Consider the following 21548-nt stretch of genomic DNA (forward strand, 5'->3'; position numbering starts at 1 on the left):
CCAAAAGTGGTCTGCCCTTGAAGAGGTCTGGAGGTCCCAACCTCTAATGACTATTTACCTAGCGCAAGTCATCTCTTTTTCTGCTTCAGTATATGCAGTACTAATGCAGAATTACAAGCTATTTACTATATGATCTATGTCTCAGAAATTAGAGTGTATGGACTGTACATCCATTCAATGGAAGTTGTTAAGGTTATCTTACTCCAAGCATCTGCATCAGAAGCAAAATTTGAAATACAGGGTTTATTATGTGTGCCACACTGTAAAGAAAAATCAGGTTTTCAAAATATAGTGACACTTTTTTTTTTAAGAGGTGTTTGTCATTGTTACTATTATTGTAATGGTTGAAGTTTGTTTCTAAACAAATTCTTCAAAAAAACTCAGGTCAGAACATCCTCAAACACTTTAAAAAAAAATCAAAAGACTACTTGGAAATTTTGTTGTAATATTCAAAAATTAGCCACTATAACAATTAAATTTAAAATATAGCATGGTTCAGTTGTTCTTTTCTTTAAACGAAGAAGTAGCATGGTGAATTCAAATACAGGTTCTCATGTGTTCTTTTAAGGTATTATAAAAAATATCACTTTGCTATCCTTGCACTCACAGCAGTCATTTTCTCTAATAAACTTCTGCTTTATACTCTAAAACAAACTTGTATTCAGTTTATATTCTCATGTAAAATCAATGTCCTTCCATCCATTCTGCTGTTTTGAAAGAAAGAAAAAAGAGCAGACAGAAACATCTCAAAATATAGTACTCTGTAGTTATGCAACGTTACATTTTCTATATCCTGTAAAATGAGTTGGATGATTATACACAAAAAAAGCCACCCCTTCTCCTCTTGCAAGTGACGACTTCACTAAAAATCTCATCAAGGTTCTTATTCTCTGCTGTAAAGAAATGGGAAAGTAAAGAAATTCATCATGCAAAAAGCCACATAAATGTGCAATGCAATGCAAACCTTAGCAGTCAAAAGACAGTTTCCAAGTAACGAGCTAAGAATATTAGTATCTACAAGCATGTCTCACTTTGAATCATTTCTCTCACATATTTCAGTAGCAAACTTATGTCAACATTATGAAGCAATTCTAAAACCTAAACTGCTGTACATACCTTCACTCAAGCAGCCACATCTCCTACTTCATAACTTCACTATTGTATTTGTGAACTATACAGTGTCTGCTCAGTTTTCACTCTGATCTCTTTTCTAGTTTTAGCCTGGATGTCTTGCCACAAACAAGTCCTTGACAAAATAAATCCCGCTATAGAATTATCTAAAACATTCAACCCTGATAGTAAAAATAAAGAAATAACTATTGAAAGGATGGTTTTTATATCTTCAGATACAGCTAGGGGCAAAGTGTGTTCATCAAAATTTTGTAAAAAAAATCTGGATAGCTGCCTGTTGCTTGGATGAAGAACATTCACTGCATACTTGTTCCTCCCACAGACCCCAAGGATGCAAACGGGTACTATGTATGTTGTATCATTTTCAACTGTATTCTAACCCAGAGATATGAATAAAATGTTCATTACACAAAGGGAGAAAGAAGGGAGGGAAGGGGCTGGATTAGTTACACAACTCAGAAAGCTGAATTTTTACAGTATTCTTTCTGAGCTAAAGCCTGAAGAGGCACATTTTCCAGCAAAACAGTGTCAGGGTGGGAGAAACAGAAGGACCCAGGGAACTCAGTTTGTTTCCATAATGGAAGTTCATATTTAAAGGAGGCAATAAAACATGAACACTGAATTCAAACCCCTGCAACATTTCATTACATTTGACTTAATTTCCAATCCTCTATTTAGACTTATATATACACTAGGTAACGTTCTGAAGGAATAAACACATGTAATATTCTGATGCAAATACAATATTCTGATTCTTCTCCATTAGAGGCTAAGATGCAAAGTCCCCTGAAAATTATGGCAGTCTTCCTTTGGGTATAAGTAGACTTGAATACGGACCAAGATTGTAGGCATCCAATATAGATTAATTTTTACTTCAGAAAAATCACCCAGTGATATTTCCATCAAAGAGGGATAAAATATAATTATAACATCTTGAAAGTTTTCAGTTCTGAACTTTAATCCCAACTCAACCACAAGTCCTAATTCAGAGCCCTATCTCCGTAGGTCTTCCTTACCAAGTCTAAATACTACATTGACTTCTTTGACACTTGTGGATGGGTTCTTCTGGTGAATATTTTTTTTTCCTCTTATATGTTATGTAGAGTAAGCTTAGTAACTTTTAATCACTTACCTTTTTCATTTCCGTTTGCATATTGTGGAGGCTTGTTTTTGTCAATGCTGTTAAAGCTCTGGCTTCTCCGATTTAAATTAGAAGCTCCCTGGACTTTGGTACTGCTGCCTGCAGCTGGCACCCTTGAGGGTCCTGGAAGCCTGGAATGGTATCATCAGAAATCAGTCCATTTTATGTAATGCAACATATAGAGGAGGCAGTATACAAATATCAGACCAGAATTTAAAACCAACAACTGAAAACAATTATTTCAGGTAAGCAACAATGAACAGGAGGATTCAAATTAGTTAGACTCCACAAATGAAAATAAAAGCTTATCCTTATGCACACAAAAGGGAAAAAGACGCTTTCTAGAGTCACAAGACATGTAAGAAGATGCTTTGCATTTGCCATTAACATTGCTAAAACAGATTCACCCTAACAAACCATTGAAGTGCAATATCAACTTCTATTTAAGTCTGTCACTTTTGAAGAGGAAATGTTACAGAAATTTATTAGAAAGCACAGCAATACATAGTTGAGAAATATTTCATATCTCTTACACTAGTAAATGTTTCACAGCTGTGTTGAGCATAAAAGCTAGCTTTTTAGTTATCTTTGGTTATTTTTCAGAGGGCTATTGGCTGAAGCACTTCCACCTCATTATTTTAAATGAAAAATAGTGAAAATACATATTTTAGCTAGATGCTACAGATGCATGTATACCTTTTAGATAGAATTATATAATGTAGACTATACGGTTCATTTGTTAGTATTTGCTGCCACCATCTGAACCTTACTGTGTGGCTATGCTAAGGAAAAAATATGTAGACTCTGTTGTCCCTGGTGTGTGTAAGTCTGCATCTTTTTTCTGTCTGAATCTGTTCTCTGATGTAAGATTCTTTAATACATGCTTACTTCAAACTTTCTGCAGCATCTTTGTGGGCACCCCCACTCCCTTCCAGTTTTGTTATCTGATAGACAAAATGAAATGCTCGAATCAGCAAGAGGCTTTTGCCATAGGAGAAGAAAATCTCTCTTTTGTTTCTCACTTATTGGAATGATATGATGATTTTAATAGTGGCAATACAAATTATACCAGAGTTATTGAATTCTGTTAGTTTCACTATATTACGAAAGAGCAGCATCAGAAGGGAGAAAAAAATCATGTTACAAAGAATTACAAAATGTTAGATTTCTTCCAAACTTTTTTTTTGTTTAATATACTGGTATAACAGAAATGTTCAAATCATTTTATTTTCATTAGCGAACATATGTAAACAGCTCCATGTTCTCTTCCTTTACCAATTTAAACCTCAGAGAGCTAATCCATTAGTTATTTTTATGGCTCATTCTGGCCGCCAGCCTGCCCTGCTAGTCTCTGTGCCGAGCCCAGAGCAGACTGTCTCTGCTCTGCAGCTGTACGCATGCTAACCTTTACCATGACCCATGAATTCGAGTGATCTTCTGTTCCCTGAAGAATGCACTAAAACAAACTTAAAAATCCATTTGCTCCTTCTCATTACCCTAATTTGACAGGCAGTAAGAGCCCTGAGATCATTTGTCAAAGGTAATGAAAAAAGCAATAAGGCATGTGCAACACTGGAAACTCATCTGTTCTGTTAAAATATAAAATAGTTCTGCATATATCCTGCATGCCAGGATTCGAGAACTTGCCATTATACGTGAGGTCATTTGCTCTACACGCTTTCCAGTTTACCTCATTTGCTGTCTTTTTTAATTGAATTCAGGTTTTAAATTGCTCTTGCAGAATCATGTTAAGCAGCTAAGGAAATGCAAAGAAGAGAATAACAAATAAGGGACAAGTCACATACCTCTGAACAGGCTTCGGAAACACTGCCACAGATTTAAAGTATTAGACAATAAGACTGTTAACCCCGACATGTTGAATGTGGACAAGACAGGAGCATCAGCAATAAGGAAAACTGAAGACCTATAAATGCAGGTGCAAAGCAACTGGACTGTGGTATAGCTCATTCCAAGCTATCACCAGCAATTCAAATTGTGTTAGTGCGCTATACTGCAAAATGCAATTTTTATTGTAGATTATGCAATTTAGAGTTCATTGTTCTCACCAATGAACTGTACAGCAAAGGTATAATTAATGAACACATTAATTATCCCCCACAAAAAAAAAGCTAGAAACAAGAGTAAGCTTTAGACCTCAGTTTCTTTCTTCTGCAATCTGGCTTATAGATTTTAGTGCTCATGGAAATGATAAACTAAAAGTACTGATGAAATCTGAAACAGGTCAGCCCCTACACACAGCTCTGTCAAATTCACTGCCAAAACAAAGCATCTCATTATTGGGACTGTGTGCAGGCTACTCTTGACGGAGCAGAAGTCTTGGAAGTGGTTCTTTTTTTCTGCTCTCTTTTGCTTCTGTGTGAACTTGGCTCTGTGAACTCAACCCTTCAGGTGGGTTTGCGATACATGCAAAACATCTAGTGGGAATTGGGATGGACTCCCAAACTTCTCTTCACTCACGACTAAAGTAAGGATTTGAGCCAGAGAGTAGAGAGCACTAAAATCACTAACTAATCCTTCACATCCAATAGTTTACATGCAGGATACAAAGATGCAGGATACATAACAACCAGAAATACTACTAATATACAGTACAAATCAGCTCCTTCCAGTCCATACAAGGCTTTCCCATGGCAAAGCTCATCATTGCAAAGCTTGCACGCATAACATAAATACACATTGTTTAATGTCTGCTTATGTCCAAAGGATAAAATATCAATGGGCATATACTTGCTTGAGTATCACTAACAAGCAATAAATTAGAGATATTTAACTGACCTAGAAGTCTTTTTTTGACTGGTTGCAATCCCACTGTGATTAGACTGAGTTGCATATCTGGCTGTGAGACTGTGTGAGAAGAAACAGAGAAATTGAATTAAAGAATTTCTTTGAACATGTATAGAAAGAACACACTTACCAGCAAACTATGAGTTAATGAATGCAAATTGAACACAGATAGAAAACACAAATTAACTGGCAAAAATATGAAATAATGCAAACATGCAGATTTTTATGAGAGATGCAATGCACAGATTATGAAATAATGGATATTGTTATAACTTGTCTCATTTGCTAGAAATTATCTTAGGAACAGACAATGCGGGCAAATTTCCACAGTGACTGAATTACTGAAGTCTAGCTCAATTCACACAGAGTGCACCTCTAAACTCAGTGCCTTTTTTTTTTTTATCCACAAAAAGTACTAAGCACAAATACACAGCTACTAGTTTCTCCAGTAACCTGTCTGGGTTCACAGTCTGGCAGTTAGGAACGAATTTGCTATACCAGATCCAACATGGACTCAGAAAAATTCCCTCTAAAGGAAGATAACCCTCCTGACAGTAGAGCTATATGGAAGAAGCATAATTTTAATTACTGTTACAGCAGCACAGATCATGTATGTGATGCATTACCCAGGCAATGAATCAGAGGCTTCATTAGGAAAGCCCTGATGTGTGCTTAGACTCACTGTTAAATTCCATAGGACAATGCACCTTTGCCTCTTAAGGCATCTGAGTGGTGTTTCTGCAACAGAAGATATGCTGTGCTACAGGGCTAAAAATTGCATGTTCCTTTTGACACCCAACAATGTGTCATTACTAAAGAGCAAATATATGCCTCTATTCTTTTAGACATTTGCATAGGGAATATGTCAAATGTACGGCGAAAGTAAGGCCTCCTGCCAGGTAATTTCAGTTACTATAAACAGGTGCGTCCTTTGGGATCCACACAGCCTAAGGATATAGACAGGTGCCTAAGCCAGGTCCAATCACATCATCAAATTCCTTGCATTATTACGGAAGTGATAGAGGACTGAGTAAGCAGAAACTCTGATAGTCACAGATTGCTTTTGTCTCTTACAGTTCTGCATCTTCCAGCAATTCTTCTGAGTAGCAGCAGAAACCACAGTGCTCTAGTCCCGGCTTTATAGACTGGCAGCACTTACAAGAAACATCTGGTGGTATTGAGTCTATTAGAAAAATGTTAAGCAATTTCTGCTAGTCCACTGAAGCAGATAGCCTGCGTATAGAGCAGATGGGAGAAGCCCTCAAGGTAGAAAGATCTTCCCATACTGGCACAGCAGTCCTGAAGAGGGGCAAGGGGAAGGCACAAGCCAAGGGACAATGTGAGACTTGAATGAGATGGACGATTATTGTTACTTTACCTAATTAAACCCCAATAAGGGGTTCAGCATTGCCTTGTGCCTGCCAATTACAAATAGCACATGTGCACACGATGAATATGTAAAAAGGAGAGTACTTCAGTCGTAAGAGGGCAAAAAGGAATCATTCAATATATAAAAGCAGCATTCAATTCTCTGACATATATCTTCACAGTAATGCTGACAAAGTGCTCTTTTATACGACCATAAATTCTGTGGGAATTGTACTAAATCATAATAGTATCATAATAATTACATCTTATATATTTTTATCTATCTAGTCATTAGTATATTGCATTATATTTCACTTACAACTATCTTTCTTAATAATGTCTGGACACATGATGCAAATGTGACATAGGATGTTTTGCTGAAGTTGCTACATTTGTGCCTGGCATAATAGCCCATCTTTTGATAAGATCTTCCACTCGTGTTTTTGTCAACATATTTAAAATGAAGGAATCTAGAAATGGTTAGCTGGTTATCTGCATTGACTAAACTAAGAAGTTTGTGAGAAAAATGGTATGTCAAAGAAAACCTTAGTGCATTTATGTTGTAAAAGGTAAAATGATACACAGTACAATCAACACGGACAGTGAACTGGAAAAACAGAGTGAATAGGATGTATCTCAACCACTGGCTGAAAAGGCTGAAGGCTCTGCCTTGCTGTAGCATATCATAGCTTTTCTACCTCAAACAACACAATTCCAAAGTAGCTGGAAAGATCAAATAACTTAATCTCAGTGATGTTGCTGAGCTGTTGATAAGGTAGCCCATAGACAGCCGGCATTTTTTTTTTTACATGAAGCACCTATCTGGAAATGCTTGCTGGAATGCTTTCCTTCCACGCCCGTTACTTGGGACTCCATCCACTAGCAAATTCATGAAATGTCAGCCTACAGACTGCTTTCAAACTTTCCAGACAGGCTTAAAAGGCATTGATGGATGTGTCAATGTCATTAAAGCATCATTTCCACTATGATTGGGTAAATTTATTTTCCAAAGTAATATGACAAATGAAAGGAAAAAAGAGAACTTTAACAGCTCATAAACCAGGCGCATCAAGTTCCTAATGACTTTGGGTTTTCCTTCTCAATTAGCACTGGATATGCTGGACCCATTAAAGCTTTTCACGGATGTCTGTTTCCCAACTGCTGGCCCCATTATTACAGATGTGAACTGCAACACATCTAAAGTCTAGCCACTCTTCTAAATGTATAAACAAATATGTACCTCCTGCCCTCCATCCTACCAGATAATTGTCTGTGGGTAACAACTGGCAATCAGGAAAATAAACCTGTTTTGCTTAAAACAGTCATTTTTAATGCTTACAGATCCACACAAAGGTTTAATAAATACGTACCTGCATTAAAACAGCAGATGCATGTTAACAAACCAGACAGTGCAAGTTTAACACTACAGCATTTAGCGCTAGGAAGGGTTTATTTGTCAGAGGATTAGAAAGGGGGATTTTGAAAGCCTCCGGTTCTCAGCTGTCTGCTCCCAAGACCCTTTCCACTGCCATAATACTCCCACCAGCAGTCTTGCCCGACATGGTCACAGCTTTGACTCCTCAGAGAAGCCACAGCAGTCTCCTGAAAGCCCAGCCACAGCACATTGGCAGGAAAGGGACATACAAACTACAGAGGAGACCAACGCTGACTGCAGAGCCGGCAGGAAACGCCACTGCTCCTGCAGCTACAGCCCTGTATTGCAGTCCTGGAGGCAACTGCAGCACTGGACCTGGGCCAGGAACAGACCTTCTGGCCTCTGGCATCATGCTTAGCTCTCCCCTTCCACCTAATGCATAGGGGAAGAGAAGGCAGATGCTCCTGGTTAAGCAAATCCTGTTCAAAAGAGGTAAGATGGTATAAACATATTTAATCCAAAATCCTTAGAAAACAGCTGGACTCTTCAAACTAGCTTCCAGGTGGAAATCAAGCCCCCATCTTTTCTCTCGCAAACCAGGGAAACACTAGCCAACACAGCAGATATGAAACAGTTACAGTGGATAATTTCTCTTGCTGGTCCCTTGGTTAAATGCTGTGAGAAAATGGAACGAACATGCCGAGACTGCCCAGAAAGGCAGTTAAGCACAGACGTAGCTGGGGTAGTACTGAGAAGGAAGCTACAGAGATGTTAGAGATTGGCCTGACCCTGAGGTGCTGATGGAGAACACCACAGCTGTACTACAGCCCTGCTGGTTGCAGGAACCAGGACTCTGCACTGCGCCAGGTGGCCGTGCAGCACAGTTAGTCGCGTTGGGGAGCTATGCACCATGTTCCACCGAGACGGGGAACTGCTGAAGGGCGTGCAGTTGCAGGCAGCATTAAAAGGGTTAAGAAATGGTCCTAAAAGGTGTAGCGGAAGCTAGGAAGTCAATATAAGCTACAATACTAAAGGTTCTTAAATGCCCTCCCACTGAAAGTGAAGTGAAATATTCAACTGAAGTGGACAAATAAGAACAAAGAAGATGAAGAGGGAAGGCAAGTGACTAAACTGCCAGAAAGTCTGTCTTGCTGCTATACAAATAGCACAGTATATCAGGAAAGAAGCAGCTCCTTGAAAGTGTGTATACCACATAAAGCTGAAGGATGGAGCTCCTATAAACCTGGATACAGAGCATGAATCAAGCTGAAAATATTTTAACCTCCTTCTTCAAAAAGTAACCCATGCAGCGTCACCCTGAATATCGTCTACTTTTTATTAACAGTCTTTCGAAAGATCAAAAGGATCATGTTACATCACACTGTCATTTTCCTATAATGTTAAGAGTCACATGGCGGTTCTAAAATGCCAGCTATGTGATCTGTTAAAATTAGACAAAAGGCAAAGGGGTTTGTAGTATGTAATCAAAGTGTTTCTACCTTACTGACATACTTGAGTTTTAATATGCTGTTCATCTTATAAAGTGCATTTGTATCACTAGGGTGACTGCACTCCAGAACTGTTCAAGACTTTTCTACTAGAACAATTCCTTCATAAAAAACTAGTTTAAAAAGAATGCATTTTCAACATAAAAATTTTGCCAGAAGGTCTTGATTGTGCTGTACACATTTTTTTTCTTTTTTAATTTTTTTTTTTTAAACAAGCTCCTTGGCTGTATAATTCTCATTAGCCTGACTGGCAAAAAGCACAAGAGATAATATTCTAAGGTTCACCTGACTCCAAATCCCAAGTGTGCCTGGAGAGATGCCACAGGAAACAAAAGTTACCAGGCTCCTCACCATACCAAACAGTCTGGGCAGGTAAAAGTTCCCTGATTCTTCAAATGGACAGCCAAGGAACACTGAGGAGGAAACCAAAAAACCTGGATTTTCTCATGAACAATATTTTTCAGACATTTCTTTTGCCTTTTTAGCCCAGCCCTAGTGAATTAACATATGCTTATATCTACGTATATGTATCTATCTATCTACATATATGTATTTTTTAAAAAATATTTATTTATATATAAATGTTACATATGTGCGTTTTATAGATATATCTATTTTTTATATTTTATAGATGTATATTTTAATATATATATCTAACACAGAAACACACATTTATTTTTTCATTCACAAGAGGAAGCGTCTATAGCTTAGGCAGTTCTAGCTCACACCATGTCATCTGTTCTATATTAGATGGACATTTCTCCTTTCCGCTCTTTGAACTTCTGGCATCTTACACAAGAAATCTGTCTCCAACTGATTCAGGCTTGGAGGCACAAGTAAAATTGTATTTTCGATGTTTTCCTGTTGTTCACAGCTCATAAACCAAAATACAGATAACCCAGTTTTGCATCAACATTTATGTTCTTGCAGAACACGGTGACTTTTAATAAGAACGAATCGTCTGCCACAGTGACCGTACTTTTCCCACCCTGGTCCCAGTATTTGTACTATAGGTATTTCGTGGAATTTAATGAAATAATATATGAATCACAGCATTAAAGAAACAAAGAGGATATCAACAAAGTAATAAATGTGCTACTTAGCTACCGTGCTTAACCTGACCTCTAGCTCACCTAAAATAATGCAATCTTTTAAAAAACACTAATTTCTCTGAACGTATCAGCCAAGTGGGTAACAGCGTGCTGCCAGAACTAGGAGTAGGCCCTTAGGGACCACTTATATCCTTTTATGACCTTATCTCCATACCATTTATGATCTTGCACTAGAACAAAATTATATCAGATGATCTGCACAGAAATGTATGCCACTATTCTGTTTCACAGTTTGATAGAATAAGACTGTAACAAAGTTTTCTCCTAGAGGGAATGAAAAAGGGGGTGCCAGAAAGTCTGAGGCTGTCACTTCTTCAAATCTACACTCACCATCTCTTGAACCTTTTCATAGATTTCCAGAAAATCCACATTCATCAACACATCCTAAAGTATGGTTGGGATTGCTATAAACCTGCATCAGTCAAACAATTATCGCATAGTTAAGCCTGTTTTCATGAAGGTATTTAAGTACATTTGTGAGCGTTTTGTTTGGTCTCCCCATTGACTCTAAAATAGTAGAGCGCTATGCAATATAAAAAAATTTCAAGAGATTCTACCGACATTTCAGCTATGTTCCCATAAGCCTTTTCAAAAAAGCAGACCAAAACACAAATACATATATAAGTGATTTTCCTAAGCTGTTAATTTATCTCTTGTAAGTGTGGTGAATTTTAGATATAACAAAAACTCATTTTTTCCCTTCTATTTTAATCCATTTTCCATGGGCAATAATTGTCATAAACAGCATTGCCTCTGCTTCTTTGGAAGTGTATGGATTTGTAATTTTTTTTTTTTGGTAAATGAAGAGAGAAAGTCATCTTCTCCATAGCAGTTGCAAAGTGTAATGTTATTTCATTAACTGACATCTGCAAAACAACACTAAGTAGAATATCACATTTGTTGCACAGTCTGTGAAAATACTAAGAGATAGAAGTTGATAAAAAGGACTGACAGTAGCAAAGAAAGTAGCAAGATAAATATAAAACTATGACTTAAATGAATGCAAGAATTCAAGGAAAAGACTGAGTCACACATTGCTATCAAGGAATCTATTAAGGAATAAATAGGAATACGGAAAGAACATTTTGCTTCAGAATAGGTAAGAAAATTAATCATAGGACAAAAGAAAGAATGAAGACTACAATAATTCAATATGGCTCCCATTGCACTTTACATTTATTTAAATTTTATTTGTCATATAGACAAAATTATAGGCAACCTCAAATGTTTGCAAGACATCAGAATTAAATAGGTGGCAGGCCTGGGAAAAGGAAAAATGCATGGACAAAATTGCATCAGATCTCATTTTCAGAGAATGAGAAGAATTAATGAATCTCTATGGAGAGTGAGAGTAGACCAACAAAGAATGTCTGAAGGAAAAATAACTACATTATAAAGCTTCTACTCCTTCAAAAGGAAATATATGAAAAGTTGGATTCAAATGCTACAAGGATGAATGGAACACTTCCCATTAAATTCTACATGATCTGGATTAGCAACAGTGAAAATTATGGCCAACATGCATCAAAACTAAAATATAAGAAGTAATGAGTGGCAAGGGAGACAAGTGCCAGACAATGAGAATATCAGAAATGCACAGAATAAGATCATCACTAAACTGAAATAAAACACTCTTTTGAAAACTGTAAGAACAGACAATGAGAAAGGATGACAGTCGCATTTTGAAATGCAAACAGAACAAGAGGCAGAGAAAGAAATATTCTTGAGCAGATGCCAGAGGTAATTTATAAACGGGAGAAATCAGTGTAACTATGTGTCACAGGTTCCTAAAGAAAATGTTCAGACAAAGATCAGATACTTTGCAGAGAGGAAGGACCATAGAACGTACTCAATAACACGCAAGGGCAGGTACCAACCAGTAGAGGAGAAGTTTTTCAGGATCCAGCCCACAGAATTATGTAAGAAGGTAAACATATAAGCAGTTTCTGAGAAGTTGGTAGTAAAATGGTTAAATAGGAGATGAAAAGTTTAAAAAAAATCTTAAAAGCTATTGAGAGGCTATAAAATGCTTTATAACTTAAATTTTTATATTTTCTATGTAGTAGGTGCTACACTATAGCTATAGAAAAGACCATTTGTTTTAGAAACTGAAAGTCTGTTTTGAAATCCCTTGGTTTTTTCCTTATTTTAAGCTTAAGAAATATTATTAGAGATCTTCTTATCTTAGAGAGGATGGGCTACAGGGAAGAAGTATATGACAAATACATTCTTGCTATTGCATTGTTCTGCTCTTTCTGTGTGAGGGTTATTAGAAAGGTTAGTCATTTGCCATCATCAAAAAGTAACCCTTTTGTGTATGGTAATTTCTAAGTCTCTCAAATGAAACAGAAGTATGTATTATGAAACTTCAAATAGTGCTGATGCATTTTTGCATGATGTTTCAAAATATAGTCATTAAGGTGAATTTTAAGGGAAAAAATTGCTAGTGAAACTGTGGCAGTAATATTAATATGTTACTATGGCTATGAAGGTGTATTTTTTACAATGTTCTGTCAGTATATCATAGCTGTAGCCTAGAAAACTCCTGAAACTGCAGTAATTCCCAGCATGTAATGACAGTTATATCAAATGTGCAAATTAATTTCATAGCTATGTGAGGTAAACAAATGGCATGTGCAAGAAGAGTCACTTTTCCTGATGACCTATATAGTGCTCATCACAGGAACAAATCTCTTCTCTAATTTATGCAACTCATCATTATTAAACGTCATCTATTTGCTTAGGTACACAGTTCACTGATTTAATTGGTATGCAGAGGTATTATATACTTTAGTTACTTGGACTTCAGGACAGTGAAGATGAAAGAACTTCCTTCCTGAAGTCATTAGATACTGATTCTGTAGTGGGAAAAGCAGGAACTACCTACCTGTTTCCCTTCACTAAAACCAAGTGACTAGCAATGGCAAGAGCTAAGGACAGCGAAGAGACTTGGTTCATTGCTTTCCTTTCCATTAACCAAGGAAGACACATGACTACGTACGCATTCCATTTCTTAGCCTATGTCAGTGCAATGCACTTGGTGCAGACTGTTAAGGTTATATTTTAAACCTCGAGAACACTGAAACAAAGGCCTTTTTCTAAATTGAGAGTGGTGTAACCAAGATTGGCATACAGATTGCCAGTATTCTGGCATGGATCTATTTAAATTCATAATCACAACCACTACATTTGCATTACTGTCTTTCACACAGCACAAGTTGCATGTCCAATATGCTTCATTTTTTCCCTAGTACTTCTGAGCAGGAGGCAACATGAAACCCAGTTCCTTGCAGCAGTTATATATGCAACTGCCTGTAGAAATCAGCTACCTAACTTTGTTTATATGCCTAGGAAAACCAGGGTGCTCTTTTAATATAACAAATTTAACAAAATCCATCTGGACCTCAAGCTGTGCTCATCATTCCTGTACGTGATAAAATAGTTTGTCCGTCTTGGGGAATTTTGCTGACAGCTTACTGAAACCAGTTACTGCCTAATCCATAAATGAGACAGAACTTCTTTCATCCACATGTGTTTTCTCTTAGTATCTGGGTGGTTGAAAGATCATCACTGCAGAAAGTTTAGATGTATTGCTGTGATAATGGAATCCACTAGCAAAGTGAAGCATAAAAATATAATGTAACCATTGTTGTCATCTATCTGTACTGACAGATATAAATAAGGCCACCAGCACTGTATTTTTTTAACTAAATCTCAAAGCTGCAACAAAGTCATAAGTAAAGAGTGAAGTGCCTACCTCAGATTTTGAAGTATTCAATTCCCACAGTTAGTCATACAAGAATATAGGAAATTTTAGGATAAAAAGAAACCAGAAATCACATCTAAAACCTTTCTTTCCCTTTGGTTACCATTTATTATTTACCACAGATTTTTCCACTATCGTCTAAATAATTTTAAGAGTTTTTATACTTAGTGGTATGAAATTATAATCTTCCTTAAAGAAAGCATATTCTTTGCAATGAAATTTCATTTACCGTAAATCAACTTCCTTCATTCTTTTTACATTTAATTTGAAATGTTGCTGTTGGCTCTAGGATTAGATAGGCCAATGATACTCTTTCACATGCAGAAACTTGCTCCCCTTCTGCGTGCTCAATCTTCACAATTCCGAGCTCAGTTATGGACAGATTACATGGGATTAGGAATGTTAAAGTATTGCCTCACTGACCAATTTTAGATAACTTTGTTAGGAGCCTGCCATAGAAAATTCATTATCCTCCTATGCAAACTTTACACTAAGGGGAGAGAGGCTCCTCCAGAAGTCAGTTTAACTACACTCCTCATTTGTGTTGTCTCCTGTAGGAAACACCAATTACCTACTCATCCAAGGACAACTAGCCTCCTGAATTCCCCATTTCTGCACAAACCTAATCCTGTCAGTCTTGTGATATTCTGATTATAACCTTCCCCTGGGGCTTCTGTTTGTTTACCATATCAAAAGAACCTGGCTATGAAAGTTCTAGAGTCCTAACATAATTTTTTCTGCCTGTGTCAGCTTTTGTTGACAAAGGGCTGAAACACTCTCTAATTGAGGTTGATACTAAAGTAAGTTGGCTTTGGCGGCATGTGGAACGGGTTCAGACCCAGTAATGATCACAGACATCGATCATTACTGAGGACATCGTAACCTGGAAATCAGGATGAGAGTACCATCATTGTCATCATCATCATCAGGACCACTCTCTTAAATTAGGAGAGTGAGATGCTAGCCCTGTACATACACGGACAAAACTTCCTTGTCTTCAGCAGGGGCTGAATGCTACCACTTCTGTATCCTGATCATCTTCTGTGTGACTTCTCAGAGGTATTTCCCTCTCCCACGGACAATCTGTATTTCTCTCTGAAACAGTGGAGAGCATTGCCTTTTCATACTTGTTTCATAAAGCACACACAACAGCTTTTTACCTCCTAGGAAATCAAGTTGAAATTAAGCAATATGCTTAGTATACCTTAGCTAGAAGCAACAAAGAAGGTAACTTTTCCAATGGAATAATCTAACCTAAAGCAACTGCAATTATTAAGACATAGTTTCAAAGACTTAAATTACATGAAATGTGATTGCTTACTGAACATTTTAAAAAAGTACAAAGTCTATAAAAAGCATCCACCTTTTTCAGTGTATATGTTTTCATTTTGCTTACATGTCTGCACACATACAAACACGTACATATCAAACGCAGTTAAATGTATACAGTGCCTCAAAAAGACAGCTTTATTTCTCAGGTGGCTAACACAGTAGAAATATGTGAGTCTTCAAGTAAAATAAAATACCCATAGGTATAAGAAGATAATTTTCACAATACCCTTGAAAATTTACTCAAATTAGCTTTGAAGAGTTATGCTATTACTGAATAAAGATGAATGTGCCATTCAGGTGTTCATTACTATATTCATTATCTGGCTTCTGCCATAATAATACGATAATTTTTCTTGTTCCTCTCAAAAACCTGAAAGAACTATTTCTAGGTAATAAAGGACCACAGACCAAATTAAAGGAAAATAATATCTGTTATGTGCATTTGCCAAATCATTTTTCCAACATACGCACCATGGGTAATTTGCTGCCTTAAGGTTTCTACATGCCAACCTTTTTCACAGTATAAAATGTTAGAAAATAGAAAGTATTAAGAATTTTTAAAAGCATATTCAGAACTGCAACAGGCTAATAAAGTGAGGCATAGCTGCACAATAAATGTGTAATAATAAATTGCCTTAAAGATTAACATCCACTATGAAAGGATAAAATAGCTCGTTTTATCACCACCACTTTACAAAAAAAGTAAAATTACTCTATTATTGATAGTAGTTAGATTATCTATTGAGTTAATAATTTCACATGGAAAAGGTGAAGAATGTGACATTATTACACACCTTAGATTTTAGCACTTTTCAATACTCTTTGTTCAATGAAAGAGGAAGGTTTAAGTATCTGTATGAAACTACTTTTTGCCAAAAATACCTAAAGGTCTCAAGTGTCCCATGGAGCAGCCATATGAGTTCCTTAGGACCTTCTAAACCATGAACTCCTGCCCTGTAAATCAGTCAGTCATGTTGGTTCCTTCTGTAATTAATGCTGAGACACAGTTGCCGTGAAAGCAATCATATCACAGAAATCAGTCTTGGGAGTCATGTAAGCTACCTGTCCACATTTGAGATAGCAAAAGGCAGGCATGAGGCAAGATGAATCCCATCAAAGGCATCTTTTCTTTTTTAATTTCATGTTTTGGCTTCTTTCTAAACAGAAGCTTTTATTTACTCATTAACAGCTTGAAACTAAAAAGCTGTTTGGGAAATAATTTTGAATTATTTTCCAAAATATTTGTTTTGATGGGAAAAAAAGAATTAATTAAATTAAATTAAATGACTGCTATGAAAAGAAGGTTTGCTAAGTCCATCACAGAGAGTTCACATCAACATATACTTGTATATGCCCATCTATTTGTGGAAAACCTGTTTTTCAAATGTAGTAATTTTTCTTAGAAAGGGACATATTATTTTATGCTAATTTCCTAATATTACTTCAAAACAATGACAAATGAAAAAGCCAATTAGTATTAACAAAATCTATATTTCTGTTTGTTTCTAAGTCCTGGAGCTCCTTGTTTTGCTAGCAGCTTAGAACACTAGACATATTTGTAGCAGAAGATAGAAATCTTTCATACAGAAGAAAGCTTTTAGAAGTAGGGACCTTTCTTTATCCTTAAAGGCTTTACTGAACAATATATGGATAGAGAAAATCATATTCTCTCAGGCAGTACACAAGTTTATGGTGACAAACACTGAACTTCTGTGTATGTGAAAGTAAACAGAAAAATTCTTGCTTTCAGTTTACAGATAGCAAATAAGAAGATGGTATCAATCTCGGTGTAGTAATTTTTTACACAGAAAAATTTCGCAGCTGAAACATAGCTATGAATAGAAATTTAATTAAAGAATGAAATTATTTTAAACTCCTGGCATTAAAGTAGAAGGTCTAAAGCACACTAATGGAAGTAGAAATTTTGTTAAACCAGCCTTAGATGTCACTTTACGAAGGCATGAATGCTGGGGTTCTGGACATGGAATGTCTTTCCTCCTAATGAAGTATATTTAAACATAGCAAAGTAGAAGAGGAGAAAAAGGCGCTGACGGACCATGAGATCTTGGGGAATTATAATGAAAAGAAAGCTTTATAAAAACTTCATCCCCTCTTTGCCTACCATTCCTGAGCAGACAAAGGACAGTGTGCAATCGCTGTCTTCCATATAGTAAACAACTGCTTTGCTCCAAGCTTTTTTGGACAAACAGAATTCCTTGCAATAGTTGTGATGTATAAAGGAACACAGTAACTATTTTTTTATTAAAAATTCACCATGGGTAAGTTAGAAAAGCAGGAAATGTTTCAGTTCTTTTACTAAATTATAAACAAAAAACAATCACCAAAGGTATGTACATGAAGCTAAGCCCTTAATTCCACTGATTAAAGCAGTGAACACTTATAGACCTGCATTCATAGGAAAAACAATTAATTTCTGAATAACAAGATGCTATTGCCTCTTATGCAGTATTAAATATCCTTCAGAAAGCAGAAATTCAACTTCAGAAAATGTTGAGAGTGGTCAGATTCTTCTAGGATCACACCATAATTCCCTAGATTACATGTTAATAGTAAAATTCACAGAGAAAGCATTCAAAGACATTAATTTTCAAAAGCAGAGAAAAAAAATGCATTTCACATTGTAATGCCCAAGGCAAATGCAAGTGTATCTTAATTTTTGTATCAAATGAGGTAACTAAAATGCCATCAGCAACATTTTCCTATAAACATATTTTTACAACATTCGTAGTTTCAAGACAAAGAATTCTATTAGGCTGAAGTGTAAAAACTTTTCTCAACTGAAGAAGAAATATGTTTATTATAAACATGAAAGTGTAATTTAGATAGGAATAGACTCAAGAACCAAAATTTCATTATCGTAGTCTGATACTTTTAATCCATCCTAGATCATTGACTTATCACATTCTAGACATACAATTGTTCAGTAAGTATGCAAAAAATTTTAAACGAGCAAATAATAAATCAAACAAGTACTAAACTCAACAGAGAAATATATAGAACTCTTCATTAAGAACTACACTTTACACAGTACTACATGTGAATGGCTTTTTTTTTAACTTCCCCAATAAAGTATACGTTGCTAATACTCTTTACATTTAAATAGATATTTGTGTTTAAAACTGATTCTTTTGTCATGGCCAGTAAGCAACTACCTTCTCAAAATATGTTTTCAGCTTCAGTCTGACAGCAATGTAATTCAGCAATTAAGGATTCTGCTGAGTGCTTTGCATTCCTAAAACTAAATCATAAACTGACCACTTAAAAGAAACAACTAGATTAAGGCCATTTCTTCTCCCTTTCAAAAAACATTCACATAGAATTAGGCATTCAAAAACAGAATGTGTGGGGATGAAAAGAGTTTATAACAAATGAAAGTATTAATTGTGCCTTTTCCCTGTGTATTTTGCTAATCATTTGAAATCATTCATTTAGATGTGGAACTGGCTATGTGAGGAAAACATGAAAATGAGCAGTATACTAACCTCACGGTATGCCAACTGTCTCTTATTGTGCAAAGAACAGTAGAATCAATAATAAAGTGAAAGAATGCCTTAAAATTAATTGAAATTTGAACTAAATTTAACTGGGAATGTTCTCTGCTCTCACTAGCTTTACTCCCAAGAAATACAAGCTTAATACCAAACAAACACTTAAGATATTGTTTTCCTACATCCATTGCCAAAATAGCTAAAAAAAAAGATAAAGCCAGTCTTTTAAGTCTTAAAGTGGCCTAATTTTTTCACAAAATTTTGTCTTCTTTGAGCAGAAAAATAAAAAGCTTTTACACCTGAGAAAATTAACTTTTTAACCTACCTCGACTGCATATCTTGGTGTGTTTTGGACTGGCTGATTTCAGCTGGAGGTGAAGGGACTTGCTGTTGTAGCTCCACCAAAGACTGGTAGTACTGTTGCTGATGATGTTGCTGCTGTTTGTACCGAGACAAACTGAAAAACAGGCCTAAAATGGCTTTCAAATTTCCATTCCTTATTTCTATTTTAAAAAAAAAGAAAAAGAAGTGAAAACACTGTGGTTTTAGACTTCAGTTTTGTAACAGTTTTATACTAAAACATCTCTGTACATACCTATAGCTATACAGGTTTATGCCTTATATCTCTTCATTTATCTCTAATATCAGGGACGTGTTAGGTATCACTGATACTTTATTGTCTGTTATAATCTTTGCTTATTTATGTGTCATTGTTGTAATAAACAGGTATCTCTGTAATGTCCTCATGATGAGTCACAGGTACATGGTCGTAAAGAAGAGTACACCAAACCTTAAATAACATACATAATCTGAAATGAATACTCCTTCCTCAACACAGTACAAATATTCTCAGTAAGCAGAGGGGCATTCAGAAAAATCTGAATTCTTCCTGGCCTTAAGTACACATCCCTTCTACCTCACGGCTTTAAATTACTCTTCTTGCTTTTTGGGCAAATTCTGTGCACATCGGGAATAAACAGTGACTTCTAGAAAAATCAGAAAAAGGAGACGGTAACAGTCTTGTGGGTGAGAACATATCCATTCACGTAAATTTGCAAGGAACATGAGAGAAGGAGATTCACAGAAAATACTTATTAAAATAGGTGACTGTAAAGTTCATGATTACATCTTTGAACTTTCAAACTGCACGATTTTCTAGCTTTCTATTTTACACTGCTATTACTGATTAATGAAGACTTCAAAACTACAGCTTTCACATGAGGCTAAAACAGATACCCGTATGAAATTCTGGTGAGCCACAGTAGCATCCTCATGTCTCCCATTCCTTTCTTAGTCTTTCCCCAGCCTGAGATGAAGGTTTTAAAAGGATAATGTTATTCTTTGTTCATAAAGGATCTCTGTGTCAAAAAAGAAGCCTCAGGAGGCTTTAACGAAATTATCTGCAGCACTTAGGTCTGTTCATAACCTCATTATTAATTTTCTTTGGCACTGAACTTCTTATGAAAGGTTTTCATTAGGCCTATAGCCTTGTAACCTAACATGCAACACTGCAATCTTTCTGCCTCCCTTGCAAATCTAAATACTGAGCTGTATGTGCTACACAGCTTTCTTAGGTAATTTTTAAAGCAGAATTTATAAACAATGACCATCATATTTGTGTCTTTTAAACCATATTAATTTTCTTTCACTACGATTAGGTGAAATGTTAGTACATACACTAACAAGCCAGCAAATACTGGAGCCCTTATGCTCTCAACCCATTCTTCAAAAGCAAACACAATCCTGGACACTGGAATATACTTTGTAAAATGGAAATTTGTTCTAAGTATCCATACTTTCTCATCTTCCCTATGAAGAAGCTGCAGGATCTTTGATTCCCCATGAGACCGCCAGAGATACGCAGAACTTTCTCAGAATTAGAAAGCTTTTTAGGCAACAATGACTTTTGCAGTCACACTGGTTTCAAGGAAGATCATTATCAAGGAACACAGAAAACTTATATTTAAAATTATCTTAAAATAACCCCAACAAAAACACATAACTATCCATCTTTAAGCTGCTCTGATTCTAAAAGATTTTCTATATATGATACTGGTTTATTTTTACTTATGAGTTTGCACCACTTAATGCTCAGAAAAAGAACTCTTTGTTTGTTAAATCCCACTCATCATTTTTTATCTTAAAATTTTGCTCTTTTTGGGTTAAACTATATTTTTTACTATTTCTAAAGAAGTATGTCATCAGTTTTGAACTTCTTCTTTTGAACTGTTGCCATGAAAGGCTGAAATAAAAAACTACTTTTAAACGAGTTAAAGTTGGAAGATTTCTCTTAAACAGAAAAAATCCAGAACCTTCTAATATGTACTAAACACTTGCAGGGAAGAGCAGGGGAGTGTTTTTCTTTGTAGCAACTGGCTTATTATTTATCATTTGGGTTCTCCAGTAGAGATTCTGCAGTCAAGATGTGAAAGTGAGTTTTGTTCCAGACCTCCTTGCTCAAGTGTCAAAATGAGGTGGGAAACTGGTTGTAAAATCTTCAA

General features: G+C 36.0%; 1 protein-coding gene across 2 annotated transcripts in view; it reads right to left on the minus strand.

The window, feature by feature from the left end:
• NAV3 (neuron navigator 3) overlaps window positions 1–21548 on the minus strand; it is a 272512-nt gene that overhangs the window by 141266 nt on the left and 109698 nt on the right. For both annotated transcript variants that reach the window (XM_050896725.1, XM_050896718.1), the window contains exons 5-7: window positions 19373–19550; window positions 5069–5137; window positions 2264–2403 (exon numbers count right to left, since the gene is read on the minus strand). In XM_050896725.1, the coding sequence (XP_050752682.1) occupies window positions 2264–2403; window positions 5069–5137; window positions 19373–19550 (387 nt within the window). The remainder of the gene's footprint in view (window positions 1–2263; window positions 2404–5068; window positions 5138–19372; window positions 19551–21548) is intronic.

This window comes from Gymnogyps californianus, chromosome 1 (assembly GCF_018139145.2).
Source record: "Gymnogyps californianus isolate 813 chromosome 1, ASM1813914v2, whole genome shotgun sequence".
NCBI lineage: Eukaryota > Metazoa > Chordata > Aves > Accipitriformes > Cathartidae > Gymnogyps > Gymnogyps californianus.